The sequence below is a fragment of the Thamnophis elegans genome, chromosome 16 (assembly GCF_009769535.1).
Source record: "Thamnophis elegans isolate rThaEle1 chromosome 16, rThaEle1.pri, whole genome shotgun sequence".
In the NCBI taxonomy this organism is placed as follows: Eukaryota; Metazoa; Chordata; class Lepidosauria; order Squamata; family Colubridae; genus Thamnophis; species Thamnophis elegans.
In genome coordinates, this window is record NC_045556.1 from 16,965,665 (window position 1) to 16,981,703 (window position 16,039).

Sequence of the window (16,039 nt, forward strand, 5' to 3'; positions counted from 1 at the left end):
AGAACCTTAAGAAATAATATAATTCACTTGCAGACTGTATGTTAGAACAGAGGTGGCCAAGCACATCTACATGTCTTTTGATTCCCCAGGTCCAAAGTAAGCAACTGTTTGCTGGTGACAGACCCACGTAGTCGCTATGCTGTCCGCCTGCCTTATAAACTCCCAGGAATGCATTATAGCGCAGATGAGCAATGCCAGATCCTCTTTGGAACCAATGCAACTTTCTGTAAGAATATGGAGGTAATATGGATCATAAAAGAACAGATAACAAACTTTTTGTAAAATGGCAACATTATTCTGGGACTATACAACAGAGGTTTCTTCCTGGGGCAAACACATGGTAGGAACACCTCCTTTTGCTTTGGAGACAGTATTTTTTTTTTTTTGCAGGTATAAAAATTAGAAATATTTCATTGTTTTTAATGTCACACTCTCCTTGTTTTTTAAAAAAACTGCTGTGCAATAGGTCAGAATGTAAAGCACAATGTATTAATTGTTTAACCTGCAGAGGGTGAATTACTCCGTCACTGAAGCTTTATTATGGATCTTTACTGCTGCGTTACGAAGGGACACGGTGGCTCAGTGGCTAAGATGCTGAACTTGTCGATCAGAAAGGTCGGCAGTTTGGCGGTTCGAATCCCTAGCGCCACTTAACGGAGTGAGCTCCCGTTACTTGTCCCAGTTTCTGCCAACCTAGCAATTCGAAAGCACGTTAAAAATGCAAGTAGAAAAATAGGGAGCACTTTTGGTGGGAAAAGAACGGCGTTCTGTGCGCCTTTGCCATTTAGTCATGCTGGCCACATGACCACGGAGACGTCTTCAGACAGCGCTGGCTCTTCGGCTTTAAAACAGAGATGAGCACCGCCCCCTAGAGTCAGGAATGACTAGCCCATATGCTTTATTATGGATCTTTACTGCTGCCAATGGATTCATAAATAATCCAATGGAGTCAAAATAGATCCTGCCCGCCTGTCTCCAAACCACCCCCAGGTTACCAAAGTGACGTTATAGGTGTATCATCACCTGCCATTTGGTTCCCGGGAGTTTTGGAAAAGTTGTGTACGCCTTGTTTAGCACAGCCATTTGTTTCAGTAGTCCCTCCATCTTCCTTATTGTAACAATTCCAGCTACTTGCGATCTGATACGAAAATAAGGTGTCCTTTTCCTACTTTCCCCTCTTGCATAAAAAGATGTGCCAAAGTAATAAAGAGGCTTGGGTTGCGTGCTTGAGTTTCAAATCCTAACAGTTCTACTTTGTTTATGTTGATCCTGGCAAGCTCCTTAAGCAAGATGGAAAAAAAGGGAGCTTCACCTTCTTCAAAAAGAAAGCAAGTTAACTTGTGTTTCTCAGAGGTTTCTCATACCTCTTCTTAGTCTCAGCATCTCTGAAAGTATGTTTTGAAAGGTGGTCCTGGTACAAGGGACTAAAATAAAGGACTTTTCCAATGATTTTTCTAGGGAGAAACAAGTTTGTGTTCCTCAGTTGAAGCTCCTGAAGATTGGTTTCATTTTTTTAGTCCTCCATGTTGGATTTTCTTATTTAAGGAATTCTTGAATGTGACTTTTGTGTATGAAATGTTTGTAAAATACCAAAGTCTTGAGGATAGCTAGGCCTACAGAATTTCCTTTGTTTCCCCCTAAATGTTTGCAGCACCAAAGATAAGATGGATAGGGTAGGGTAGAATAGAATAGAATAGAATAGAATAGAATAGAATAGAATAGAATAGAATAGAATAGAAAAGAAAAGAAAAGATGCAGAATAGAATAAAGTAGAGTGGAATGGAATGGAATAGAATAGAATGGAGTGGAGTGGAGTGGAATAGAATAGAATAGAATAGAATAGAATAGAATAAATGCAGAATAGAATAATGTAGAGTGGAGTGGAGTGGAATGGAATAGAATAGAATAGAATAGAATGTAGGGTAGGGTAGGGTAGGGTAGGGTAGGGTAGAGTAAGGTAAGATAAGGTAAGGAAAGAAAAGAAAACCTTTATTGCCACTTTTCTTTGTGCACAATGGTCCATAGAATGAAATTCTGATGCTATTTACTTTTAAAAAAAATAAATATTTTTTTAAAAAATGTTTATTAAATTTGTTTGCTGCCCATCTACCATAAGGTGGAGAGCAAATAGAAAATATTTACTTTATAGATGTTTCATGAGTTTTCCCTTACATTGGGATGAAACATGTGCACAAATGCAAACCAATATTCATTTTACTGCAAGTTAAATTTTTCAAATAAAAATCATTGCAATTAATAATCTGAGAGTCAAACTCTATGGCTGATTTATTGCATATTATCTAGCAGTTTCTTCAAGGTTATATTAACCAGTTAACATGAAAACAGTTTAAACTCTCTCCCCTTATCATTATCTGTAGAGGAATACTTTGATTTCTGAATTTGAGGATGTGCCTCAATGCCTTTGATGCATTTGTTAATTTTTCCATGCAGATTTTTTTTTTGAAAATGTATTTGTAAAAAGTAAAAAAAATAAATCAGAGAATGCTCAATTCGGAAAGGTTTAACGAAGCTTTGTGCCCTTTTCCTTGCAATAGTGGCATCTCTAATTTCAATTCTTCCTTTCTGCTGACAGCATTTGATGTGCGCTGGTCTCTGGTGCCTTGTGGAAGGTGATGCCTCTTGTAAAACCAAACTGGATCCTCCTTTGGATGGGACAGAATGTGGGGCTGACAAGGTAAAACTCCTGGAGAAAATCAACTCTACTTTGTAGAATCTGGTATTTGACGCATTTTAATGCAAAACTTTTGTCCCGGTTGTCATCATTTGGTATACTCAATTCACAAGCTAGAAATGCACAAGCTAGAACTTGTCTGTGTCAGCTGCCTTGTGACTCACTATATTATTCCTTATGGGAAAAAATGTGTTGTGTACTCATTGTTTTTGGTACTCGTCATGTTGCCCAGAACCAATTAATGATGAGTATTAAGGTACCACTGTATCAGAGGTGGTATTCAGCAGATTCTGACCATTTCTGGAGAACCAGTAGTGGAAATTTTGAGTAGTTCATAGAACCAGTAAATACCACCTCTGATTGGCCATATATTCTTTGCCTCTTGAGTCCCAGCAGATTGGGAGGAAATGGAGATTTTACAGTATCCTTCCCCTGACACGCCCACCAAGCTACACCGCACCCACCAAGCCATGTCCACAGAACCAGTAGTAAAAATGTTGAATCCCACCACTGCACTGTATAATTTTTATAAAAGAAGTTTTCCCACGGACTAGAAACAATGCAATATTTCAGTTACAGATAAGGGAAATAGAGTAATAGACAAGTGAAAAAGGAAATATGGAAAAAGAAGTAGAAAAGAAAGAAAAAACAAAAGAAGGAAGAATAATTAAATCCCTTCTGCTCTTCTTAACAGCAGCAGATATAAATACATTTATACACTTATCCTCCTCTGAATGGGACAGAATGTGGGGCTGACTAGGTAAAAGTCCTGGAGAAAATCAACTTTACTTCTGGAAATAACCCTGTTTTTACACCTCTGGACCAGATAATAAGGATGACTATCGGTACTACTGTGTTTCCCTGAAAATAAGACAGGGTCTTATTTTCCTTTGACTCCTGAAATAAGGGTTTGGCCTTTTTGGGGGGAGGTTTTATTATTTTTGAGGTGCAGGAGGCAGTGAGTGTGGTCACCTCATGGCTGCTGCTGTGTTGCAATATTTTCAGGGAGGACTTATTTTGGGGATAGGGCTTATTTTAGTGCAATGTTAGATGTGATAACTAATCTGACTGCAAGCATCGCAGTTCTCAACTAGCCAAACCAAGATTTGTCTCTTTTCATTCCAGTGGTGCCGAATGGGGGAGTGTGTCAGTAAAACCCCCATCCCTGAACACATTGATGGTGATTGGAGTATCTGGAGTCAATGGAGCATGTGCAGCCGGACGTGTGAAACTGGGGCCAGATTCAGGCAACGCAAATGTGACAACCCTCCGTAAGTTGACTCATTCCGCTGAGACTCTAAACCTTTAAAGCACTTAAGGGAGCATTGAAAGATTTCTTCATAGGAAGCCTAGCCCATCTGCTTCTCCTAATTCAGGAGTAACTGATGTGGTGCCTCTTCAAGAAGAAGAAAGGAAGAAGAAAGGAAGAAGGAAGGAAGAAGGAAGGAAGGAAGAAGAAAGAAGGTAGTAGTGAATGAGGAGGAGGAGGAAGAGAAGGAGAAGGAGATGATTTTAATAGTGGACAATCATGCTATAAAGCATCCACCATTGCTTTTATTGTAAATAAATTTACAAATTTATTTACAATAAATACCAGAGTTATTTTTAGAAAATTAAAAGAAAGCATGGTAAAGGCTGAAACTCAGTGCTTTACTTGGAATTGAATCTCAAGCGATAGAAAGCATTTGGAGAGTCTGGACTTAAATGGAGAATAGTCTTCTCAGTTTTCATTCCTGTCTGGTTCAGAACAGCAGCTATTTTCTGGATAAGCCAAACCGCACCCGTCTCCATCACAGCTATTATTTGAAAGCAGTTTTGCCACTCAGTTAAATCTCTCACTCTCACTTACTCACTCTCACTCACTGGTTTTCATTAACAAAGTGTAGGTGAAGAGGAGGCAGAGCTGGGGAGGGGTGGAGTTAAACATGTCATCAGCTTAGAGTTGTTACATTGCCACAAACAATCCGAGTCCAACTCCTCTTGAATTCCATTGACCCTTATCTGGCCCCAATTTAGTATTGAATTTTAGTTGACTAGTTTGTTTTTTTTAATTGACATACTAGTCAGGGGTCAGGCAAGAGATATCTCAGCCCACAGAAGGAATGGGAGAGTGGAAAGCATCTCGGAAAGAGCCCAGCATCAACAGTTCTCTGAATAGTACTGGTGGGGAAAGCTGAGAAATGCTTTCAGATTTGCAAGATTTTGTTACTGTGACCTTACTTTACTGGTAGTGTTAGAACTCATGGCTTCCTGCCTGGGCTGTCTTGAAGGGCTGACAGGCGACTTTTGGAGAGCATGTTGCAGGCACTTGGCCACATTGTGTTTGTCGGTCGCAAAATATCCCCTCTCCAAAGCATTACTTTCCTAGGACTGGTAAATCTTCTCTGCATTTTAGCAGATGACCTTGGCTGATCTTGAAAAAGCTATGCAAGGTCAGATTTTATTAAGGCTTGAATGGGAGGCCACTAGTAAATCCCAAGGGTGTCAGTTGGATGGGGATGTTTAAAAAAACATCCTGAAGGAAAGTATGGAAAACCACTTCTGTATCACTGCTGTGAATAATTGGCACAGTTCGGGAAGTGTTATTGTGAGCCTCCCTTGAAAAATACTTCTGCTGTTCTACGTTCAAGCATCAGAAAAATCTCTACCGATCTCAGCTAAGACTGTTTTAAAACTTAAGTGTGTAAAACAACAGCATATTTTTAAAAAAAAAACACCTTGTGGGTCTAAATGTGACTTGAGGACAGATGATCAGTGGCTGTAAATCTACAATAAGGACAGTCAGTATTGCCAATCTTTAGTTTCTCATTTTTCCATTCATAAATTCCGTTTGGCCCCTTCCTTTACTAAACCGAGTAGCTTAAAAGCATTTGCAAGATGTATTTTACATACTTTCTGCATGACCTTTTTTTTTTTTTTTTTTGCTTGCCACTTTGGCTATTGGCAGTCCTGGTTTTCGTGAATTAATCTTTTGTTGATACAGATCTTTCACGATGTGTGTGTATGTGTGTGTTTTAAATCACTAAATAATATTTCAAATTTCAACATACGTTTGGAAAGATTCCGGATTGTCAGTTGCCTCAAAAATGTAACATAAGCAAGTTTGCATTAGATGTGAAACACTTCTTCTTTGTTTTCAATCAATGGTAGGTAGGATGACCGTACCTGAATGAATTTTGCTCTCTGCTGTTTTAAGTCCTGATTTATTGTCTTTATTGCCTCCCCCCCCCTCCCCTGTTGTAGCTGCTATTCTCATTAGTCTGTATGGATGTTTTCAGAAAGGTGTATGAAATCACCAGAAGTCAAATTCATCTCAAAGAAAATCTTTTTTTGCTTTGAATTTGTGTTTTCTTTTCTAAACAGTCCAAAAAGAAGTTATATTTACCCTGTTTCCCCGAAAATAAGATCTCCCAGATAATAAGCCCAATTGGGCTTGTGAGCGCATGCGCTAAAATAAGCCCTCCTCCGAAAATAAGCCCTCCCTGAAAATATCTCAACACAGCAGCAGCCATGAGGTGACCATGTTCACCACCTCCTGCACCTCAAGAATAATAAGACCTCCCCAAAAATAAGGCCAAGCACTTATTTCAGGGGTCAAAAGAAAATAAGACCCTGTCTTATTTTCGGGAAACCATGGTGCAAAATATCCCATCACTCTTTTGTGGATAACGGGATAGAAACCAATGCAAGCTGTCCATATTTTTTCTCCCTTAACAGCCCTGGCCCTGGAGGTAAGAACTGCCAAGGAGCAAGTGTGGAGCACACTGTGTGTGAAAACTTGCCATGTCCCAGAGGAGTGTCCACCTTCCGAGACCAACAGTGTCAATCTCAGGACCGCTCGACCAACAAGAAGAAAAGTTTATGGACAGCTGTCATCGTGGATGGTAAGTTTTAGCAGATGAAAACACTACGTTTTGCATACAGGGGTACTTTGGTACTCAACTGCTTTGAAACTCATCAAATTTGTTACTCAACGCATTTTGATGTGAAAATTAGTCCCGGTACTCATCATTTGTTTGGTACTCAACGCAGAAGCTAGAACTTGTCAGTGTTAGCTGCCTTGTGACTCACTATATTATTCCCTATGGGAAAAATTTTTTGGGGTACTCATCATTTTTGGTACTCATTGTGTCTCCCGGAACCAATTAATGACGAACCAATGTATAATTTTTATTAAAGACGTTTTCCCACAGGCCAAAAACAATGCAATATTTCAGTTACCGATAAGGGAATTAAAGCAAAGTAATAGAAGAGGTGAAAACAGAAATAGAGAAAAAGAAGTAGAAAGGGCAGAAAAAAGTAGAAAGGATAATTAAATGCCCTCCCGTCTTCTTAACAGCAGCAGTGATAAATACAATTATACTTGTCCCCTTTGTCTAAGTTACATCAATGTTTCCTTCTTTCCATAAACTACTCTTTCTAATTCTCAAATCCAGGGATAAGCTTCAAAAATTTCAGCAATGGGTTCTCTGCCTGGTCACTGGGTGGGCGTGGCCACGGTGGGCGTGGCCTAGTCAGCCTCCTCACTGTCTGATTCTGTCACCAGCTCCGCTGGCCGCTGGCGGGGCATACACCTGCAACCCTCTGCCAGTGAAAACTCCATTTTCACTGGCAGAGTCCCCGTGGGCCAGTCCTTTGCTGTTTCCAGGATGTCCCCGTGAGCAAGATCTAAGCACCCTGTGGACCAGATCTGGCCAGCAGGCCTTGAGTTTGATACCCCTGGTCTGGTGTGTTATGCTTCTGGTGTTGGTCAAATTTAAAATCTGTTTCTGTTACAATAAAAGAGGATCTGTGTAGCTCTGGGTTGAACTGTGGAGTCTTTGGTGCTCTCTGCGCTTCGCGGTTTTCTTGTAGATGTTTCATGAGCTGGCTAGTTAACATCATCCGTTGTTTTTCTTTCAGAAAAACCTTGTGAGCTATATTGTTCTCCATTTGGGAAAGAGTCTCCTGTGTTGGTGTCTGATCGGGTCATTGACGGTACGCCCTGCGGACCTTATGAGACCGACCTCTGTGTTCATGGCAAGTGCCAGGTAGAGTAAATTTCTTTTTGTTCGCTATTTCCTCTAATCTAAAATGTACTGTGATCTTGAGTTTCATGAAAGACAAGGCCACTGAAAACAAATAGTATAATATTTATGAAAAAAAATGCAAGGCTGTAGCTATAGTGCCGAAGTGGCGCAGCGGTTGGAGTGCAGTACTGCAGTTCGGCAGTTCAAATCTCACCGGCTCAAGGTTGACTCAGCCTTCCCTCTTTCCGAGGTGGGTCAAATGAGGACCCAGATTGTTGGGGGCAAGAGGCTGACTTTGTAAACTGCTTAGAGAGGGCTGTAGAGCCCTGTGAAATGGTATATAAGTCTATTGCTACTGCAGGCTAACTCTGCCCACTGCCAGCAGTTCGATTCTGATTGGCTCAAGGTTGACTCAGCCTTCCATCCTTCCGAGATGGGTCAAATGAGGACCCAGATTGTTGGGGGACAATAGGCTGACTCTGTAAACCGCTTTGAGAGGGCTGTAAAAGCACTATGAAGTGGTATATAAGTCTAAGTGCTATTGCTATGGAATAAAGTAAGTAACTGTTCCCCTTACTTCTAGATGAAAAAAAAATGATACAGACATTCAGTTGCTGTGTCCTCATTGTAGGATTCCAGGAGGTTTGGTGTTTTTTGCTATGTGCTAGAAATGGATGGGGTTATCTTTTGATGATTTCATTATAAATTGGAAGACATTAAGAACCAAGCACTAAAAAACAGGGTTTCCAAAAAAGTTTGAGTTTTGTATTAAACATGATGGAAAAATACTTGATACTGTATACAGAAAATCTTTGCAAAATTGAGGTCTGGCTCCCATTACAATTCAGGAGGGATTTTGTGATAACAAAAGGGTAGGTCACTATGGACTATTTTCTTTGAAGGTCCCTCATTTGAACTCCAATAGTTGAATTTCTTAGAGGAGAAACATCTGGAATTCCGTGTTGATGGGAGAATCGGCCTGGTTGTATTGGCAACATCGCTCTACTAAATTCAGTGTATTAGGGTGGAGAACTAGTACAGGAAATAGAACGATGCTCCTAGTGATGGCAAGTACCTTTATCAACCTGCACATTACATTGGCATGTCCAAGACAGGAAACCCAGCCTGGTCCCACAGAAATCTCTTGCAGCTACTAGGGAAGGCAGAACGTCAAACATAGGAAGTGCCTTCCCTCAGCTCAGCAGATGGCTGGTTGACCTATTGAATCCATTGGAAAAATCTCAGAGTTCATATCACTAATTAAGTTATTTAATAAGTTATTTAAACCAGAAAATATCAGCGTCTTAACCCAGGATTTTCTACACATAGCAATCCTATGCTCTGCCAGTCTCCTAGTGGACATGTTTGGAATTTTTAGATTCTGTGGTGAGAACTCTGACAAAATCCCTGTGATCCGGGAAGTTGCCTATTCCTAATTTTTGCAGACACGGTAGGTTCGGCAGCCATGAAACACTCGTTTAAGAAAGCAGAGTGGTGAAGTTAACATAGAACATAGAATAGTAGGGTTGGAAGGGTCCTTGGAGGTCTTCTAGTCCAATCCCCTGCTCAAGCTGGAGATCCTATACCATTCTGGAAAAATGGCTGCCCATCTCTTCTTGAAAACCTCCAATGATGGAACACCCACAACTTCTGAAGGCAAGCCATTCTATTGATTAATTGATCTCACTATCAGGAAATTTCTCTTTAGTTCTAAATTGGATCTCTGATGGATAATTTTTTATCTATTATTCTTGTTCTGCCCCCAAGAGCTTTGGAGAATGCAGTAGTATCCAAAATTGTGGAAACCTTTTGGGAAAAGTGTACTTTTGAGGTTTGATGGCTACTAACACCCCTTTTGGGGGGCGTTTAAAGATAATCATATTCCATTGCTGAAATGGTCTGGGAATAGCCCAGATTTTTACCCAATTGAAAATCTACGGAGCCAACTAAAGAAACTTGTTAGTCAGAAGTGACCCAGCAATAAAACCCACTTAATAGAAGCAATCATTCTATCTTGGTTTCACATTATAACAACTGCAGAACTAAAAGACTTGGGAAGGCTGGGTGATGCCAGATTCCACTTATACTTGGAGTCCATGCGCCAATGGTGCAGCCAGAGCATGCGGCAGACTGTAATGGGAGACATTATAAAGCTGTAATTCATGCTAAAGGTATTAACTGACGTGGTAATTTTTGTATATCTCGTTTTTTTCTATGGTGATAATTTTTGTATATCTCATTTCACTTTTCTTCTTTATAACTGCTATTCTAATAGCAAATCCTTCATAAAAGTTAGTGCATTACATTCTTGATTAAATTATCTTTCCATTGATATATAATCTTATGGTACTACTCCCCCCAAAAATGGTGTTGTTGGCTACTTTTAGAAAATACTTTTCCCAAAAGGTTTCCACAATTTTGGGTCAACCCCCTCTTCTATGTAAAAGACCATCAATTACAGGAAGGCAGCTATCATATCACTTCTCTTTGATAGACATACCTAGTTCCCTCAATCAGATGGTGCAGTGGTTAGAGTGCAGTTCTGCCAGCTGCTTCAGCTGACTGCTAGCTGCAGTTCGACAGTTCAAATCTCAGCAGCTCAAGGTTGACTCAGCCTTCCATTCTTCTGAGATGGGTAAAATGAGGACCCAGATTATTTGGGGCAAGAGGCTGACTCTGTAAAACTGCTTAAAGAGGGCTGTAAAAGCACTGTGAAATGGTATATAAGTCTAAGTACTATTGCTATTGTATTGTATTGGCATCCTTCAGTCTCAAAAGACTGTGGTATCGTGCTCTGGAAAAAGGTTACAACTGGAGTGAACTCTCCAACATGAGGCCTGGGTAGATTAATATGGAGGATGGACTGTTACCAAGTTCCCCCCTCTCCACGTCACTGAAATAGTGCAATGGAACGGCAGAGCCGATACGATTGGTTCCAGCTGCGTCGCAGGAGTCATGAACTGCTTCCGGGACTCCAGCTCCGGATTTTGCCTGGAGGTTGACTCCCGAAGCCTTTTCCAGTAGTGGATTTAGCCACAAGGCAGTGGAGGTTTGTAACCAGAGTTTCCCTTCTCCTAGAAGATGGTTCTGCCGCTTTATCTGCCGTTGGGGCGTAGAGCCCTCTTCTGCCTTCAAAACCGTTGATCGTCTTCTCCTGTAACCCTGGAAAGGGGCCCTTACGAGGGGCTACCAGCCGGGCCAGCTGGACCAAGGTTTTTGAAGGAGGTGTTACTCCTCCATCACTCACCCTTTGTCCTGGCTTGTGACAGGCAGAGCCCGGCTTCCCAAATGTTGGGCCCAGGATGGCGGGTTTATATTGCTATTGCTATTACTATGTGGTTTATATCAGAACATATGGCTACTTCCTTCTATCCCGCAGAAGCCTACTTGGATGCTCTCAAGTAGCTCTCCTTGCCTATATTTTTTCTAGATAGGACGGCATACCTCCAAAAGAAAGCAATGTTGTTCACAATATTAAGTGGGCCAATGGTCTATATAAGATATTTTTTTCTTTATGTTTCATCTAAACATATAAAAAGTGAAGAAAAAGAGTCAATTTCTGGTGTGTTGTGTGTGCTCTTGTTCTTATCTTATAAGAGGACTGCCAAGGCTGGTTAGAACAGAAGGGATGAAAGAAATAGAAGTTCATACCCAAGGAAGGAAAACTCCATTCTCAAACCACTTTCAACACACTCCCCCCCCCCCAAATTGACGTTAGATAAGCACTTGGCAATTTTCCCATTTTCATCCACTTAGGAATAGCCAAGATACAAATAACTATTCAAACAGTTCTGTGTGCCCAAAGAGGTTGCTGACATATTTTTTGAAAAGTATTAGCTTGTTCCACCCTATAGCAAACTGTTTTTAGAAACTGAGGACAACTTCAGAAACAATTTGCAGAATGGCTCAAGAGTAGGAGAGGAAATTTGCCTAAGGGATGGGCAAACTATTGGATTTACCTAAATAACTTTTTCAATTTTGCTCAATGTTGGCAGTTTTGCTCCTATAATTTAATTTTTCTCCTCTGGCATCTCAAGGAGGCAGAAAGAGACAAATGAAATGAGTAGGATATGTCTTGAATATTCCCTCTTTTCATCAAGCGGTATTTCAGGGGTGAAAAGATATGAGTTGCTGCTTGACTGTCTTCCAGCTGGGTGTGCTTATTTACACAAAACATCTATAATTCAAATTTTGGAATATATTTCTTTTGTTGGGAACTCCAAAGAAAAATGAAGTCAAAGGACCTAGGATCTTCCAAAGAGATCATAAGTATTCCCTAGTGTGCATTTCTGCTTAGTATTTGTTAAAGAAAAGATATCAGTTCATTCATTCATTCATTCATTCATTCATTCATTCATTCATTCATACATACATTTTGTATGGATGCCCATCTGCAACATGACTCTTTTTGTCAGAGAAATTAATGCATTCCATGACTTTAATTCAAATGGTTACTGACCGTCTTTTAAACTGCAAAAGCTCAACTGAACACTTGTTGATTTCCATTCAAATGGAATCCCTGAACAGTTTTTAACAGAAGCAGAAAGATTTTTCCAAGTCAAGTGAATTTTTTTCAAGAAAAGTGGTCATTGAGCACTTTTTCTTTAAAAATGGTAAGGGAAGTTATTACTCAGGTTGGGCTTCCAAATGGGAGGGAATAGACCAGTCCAAATGAAGGCATTCCATCCTGACATCAGTTATCATTCAATGATAATAGATAGATAGATAGATAGATAGATAGATAGATAGATAGATAGATAGATAGATAGATAGATAGATAGAGATAGATGATACATAGATGGATGAGTTAGATACAGTAGATAGATAGATGATAGATAGATAGATAGATAGATAGATAGATAGATAGATAGATAGATAGATAGATACAGATAAACAGACGGACAGACAGAAAGACAGACAGACCCCATACAAAAAGAACAAAAGTTCTTTTGAAATCCTTTATAATTTTTAAAAATGGGAATGGATTTTGAGAGCAAAAAGTTTAAGAATCCCTGGTCTATATGATTACTATAGTGTGAACAAGTGTTGACAGTTGGAAGAATTTGTTGCAGTGATATCATCTTGGCACGATCAAATTTCAGAATGATACTTAACAACGGCAATATTTATATTTATATACAATATCTGCTACAGCAGGCTGAGCATACGGGAAGCATTACAGTACTCCGTGAAAGGACATTGTCATTTTTTTAAAAATATGAGGCAGTAATTATAATTGTGCTAGTGAAGTAACACACAAAGCTATGAATGGGCTCTTTCCCCTGAGGAATTTTTAAAAGCTTTGTTGGAAGCACCCTCTTGGTATTTGGGTAAAAATTCAGATTGTGTGCCAAGAGAAATGACATAACTTTTAGGAAAAATAATATAGAGGAATTAAGCCAAAAGCCCTGATTGATCTCACACTTTTGAGCTGATAGAACATTGAATGGGAATTGCCCCGTGTAGTTTGAAATTGCTTGCAGATCACAAAATACAAGACAATACAAAGCTTTCAGCAGAATTCTCTGCTGAGTATCCTGAACCCAGATAAGTAACTTTTGATCTGTTTAGGGTGTATTTCAGAGGTGGTGTTCAGCCAGTACTGACAGGCTTTGGAGAACCGGTAGCAGAAATTTTGAGTAGTTCAAAGAACCGGCAAATACCACCTCTGGCTGGCCCTGCTCTCATCTATTCTCTGCCTCCTGGGTCCCAGCTGATTGGGAGGGAATGGGGATTTTGCAGTGTCCTTCCCTTGCCACACCCACCAAGCCATGCCCACCGAACCAGTAGTAAAAAAAATTGAATCCCACCACTGGTGCATTTCTTCAGTTATTCTGCTGTGGCCACATAACAATGCTGGGTAAGGTTGCAATCAGCAGAGGGGAAGGCCATAAATTATGGGGATTTTTTTCTTTGATTCAAGTATTGTTTCCCTTCTGTAAAAGATCCCACTGAAAACATTCTGACCAGGTTAAAGCCCAAAAACATATTGTCCCCAATATGGCATCTGGAATTTCTGGTTTTTCTTTGAAAACGTTTAGCTTCTCATCCAAGAAGCTTCTTTAGCTCTTCTCCAAAAACATATTGTACCTCTTAAAATCAGGTGCTCATGGCTTATAATAATTGATTCACCAAATACATTTAATCTATCAGAAGTCAAATATATAAACATATGAGCCATGGTGGCGCAGTGGTTAAAAAGCAGTACTGCAGGCTACTTCTGCTGACTGCCAGCTGCCTGCAATTTGGCAGTTCAAATCTTATCAGGCTAAAGATTGACTCAGCCTTCCATCCTTCCGAGGTGGGTAAAATGAGGACCCAGATTGTTGGGGGCAATAGGGCTGACTCTGAAAAGTGCTTAGAGAGTGCTATAAAAGCACTGTGAAGCAGTATGTAAGTCTAAATGCTATTACTATATATACGTATATTAGCCAAATGTCAGAAAACAGATAAGGGAAAATATCTAGCAAGCTACTGGATATGAAGGCTGAGTGACGTTCAGTTTGGTGCATTGGTAGCTACATAGACTGTTTGCAACATCAGCTGATTAACATAATTGAAGTTTACTCTTCAGACTTCTTAACTTACAATTGTTCATTTAGCAACTGTTCAAAGTAGTGACAGCACTGAAAAATGTGACTTATGATCAGTCCTCACCAGTGGTGGGTTTCAAATTTTTTTAGAACCTCTTCTGTAGGTGTGGCCTGCTTTGTGGGAGTAGCTTGCCAGCCATGTGACTGGGTGGGAGTGGCCAACTTGTAAAATGTGTGAAACTCACTTAACAACGCTCTTGCTTATCAACCAAAATGTTGGCTCAGAAACTCTGGCATTTGAAGCACGCAAGTCTTAAGTTACAAGACCCTTGCACCCCTAACCCTTTAGAAAAAAACAGGGGTGTTCAAACTTGACAGCTTTAAGACTTGTGGACTTCAACTCCCAGAATTCCTCTTCTTGCTCTTCATCTTGATGATGTGGGGACAGGCGGGGGGAGGGAGCTGGACCGGTTCTAAACGGCACTGTAGATTTGTGGAACCTCTTCTATAGAAGAGGTTAGAACTGGCAGGAACCCACCCCTGGTCCTCACACTTATGAGTGTTGCAGCAGTGAGCTTGGCAATTGACACATATGTATGCCACTTGCAGTATAGCAGGGTCATTTGATCATCATTTAAATCCTTTCCAGCCAGCTTCCAACAAGTTAAATCAATTGGAAAAGGTGGATTTGGTTAATGATTGTGTAATGCACTTAAGAGCCACAGTGGTTTCCTTAATAACTGGGTTAAGGGGTTGCAAAATCAGATGCGACTCACTTAAGTGCCTTGCTTAGAAATATAAAATCTGGTATCTGTAGCAGTTGTAAGTTGACAATTACCTTTATTTCTGAGATTGTCCTTCAAATGAGTATCCAGGACTTACCCTCCTTTAGTAATCTCTAAAGGAGATTAAATATCTAAAAATCTTTTTTTGTTATGACAATAACAGAGAAAAACCCCTCTTGATCCCCATTAGAAAATCGGCTGTGATGGGATCATTGGATCCTCTGCCAAAGAAGATCACTGTGGCATTTGCAACGGAAATGGGAAAACTTGCAAAGTGGTGAAAGGTGACTTCAACCATACAAAAGGGATGGGTGAGTAATTTTTGCACATAAGAAGACTGGAAGATCCTAATTGAACTTGAATGTTTACGGCATTTGGCATAACCATCATCATCTTCTTTTAACGATCCCCATAATCCCTTGCAGGGTGGAGTCTGGGCAACTGAATGGAGCTGATTGTTTACTGGCCAGATGCCCTTCTTGTTTCCAATGCAGAGTTATATTCAGCAGATATGTTCTCATTGTGCGCAGAGAGAAAAATATCTGCCTCCACCTAGGATTGAACTCACAGAATCCTGAGTGTGAGGCGAGAGCACCACCTCTAGGCCACTGCACCACTCAGCATTTTGGCATCAATGTGTTATGATGATAAGCCATAATTAACCACATTAAGAAAGGGTTTGGCGGCTACATCATATGACAAAAGGTTGAGGGAGCCTATCAAAGAGAAGGATTAGGGGAGACATGATAGCTTTCTTCTAGAACTTTAGAGGATATCATGAAGAAGAGGAGGGTTCAGCTTTTCTCCAAAGCACCCGAGAGCAGGAGAAGTAAGGATAAAAGGTTATCAAAGAGAGAGCCAACCTAGAACTAAGGAGACATTTCCTGACAGTGAGAACAATTAACCAGCTTGCCTTCAGAAGTTATGGGTGTTTCATGACTGGAGGTTTTCAAGAAGAGATTGGACGAACTCTTGTCTAACATGGTATAGAATTCCCTGCTTGAGCAGGTGGTTGAACTA

General features: G+C 40.3%; 1 protein-coding gene across 2 annotated transcripts in view; it reads left to right on the forward strand.

Moving 5' to 3' along the window:
* The window catches only part of ADAMTS17 (ADAM metallopeptidase with thrombospondin type 1 motif 17), a 156,640-nt gene that overhangs the window by 92,843 nt on the left and 47,758 nt on the right, over positions 1 to 16,039 (forward strand). For both annotated transcript variants that reach the window (XM_032233271.1, XM_032233272.1), the window contains exons 10-15: positions 90 to 240; positions 2,594 to 2,695; positions 3,818 to 3,963; positions 6,410 to 6,576; positions 7,595 to 7,722; positions 15,210 to 15,330. In XM_032233271.1, the coding sequence (XP_032089162.1) occupies positions 90 to 240; positions 2,594 to 2,695; positions 3,818 to 3,963; positions 6,410 to 6,576; positions 7,595 to 7,722; positions 15,210 to 15,330 (815 nt within the window). The remainder of the gene's footprint in view (positions 1 to 89; positions 241 to 2,593; positions 2,696 to 3,817; positions 3,964 to 6,409; positions 6,577 to 7,594; positions 7,723 to 15,209; positions 15,331 to 16,039) is intronic.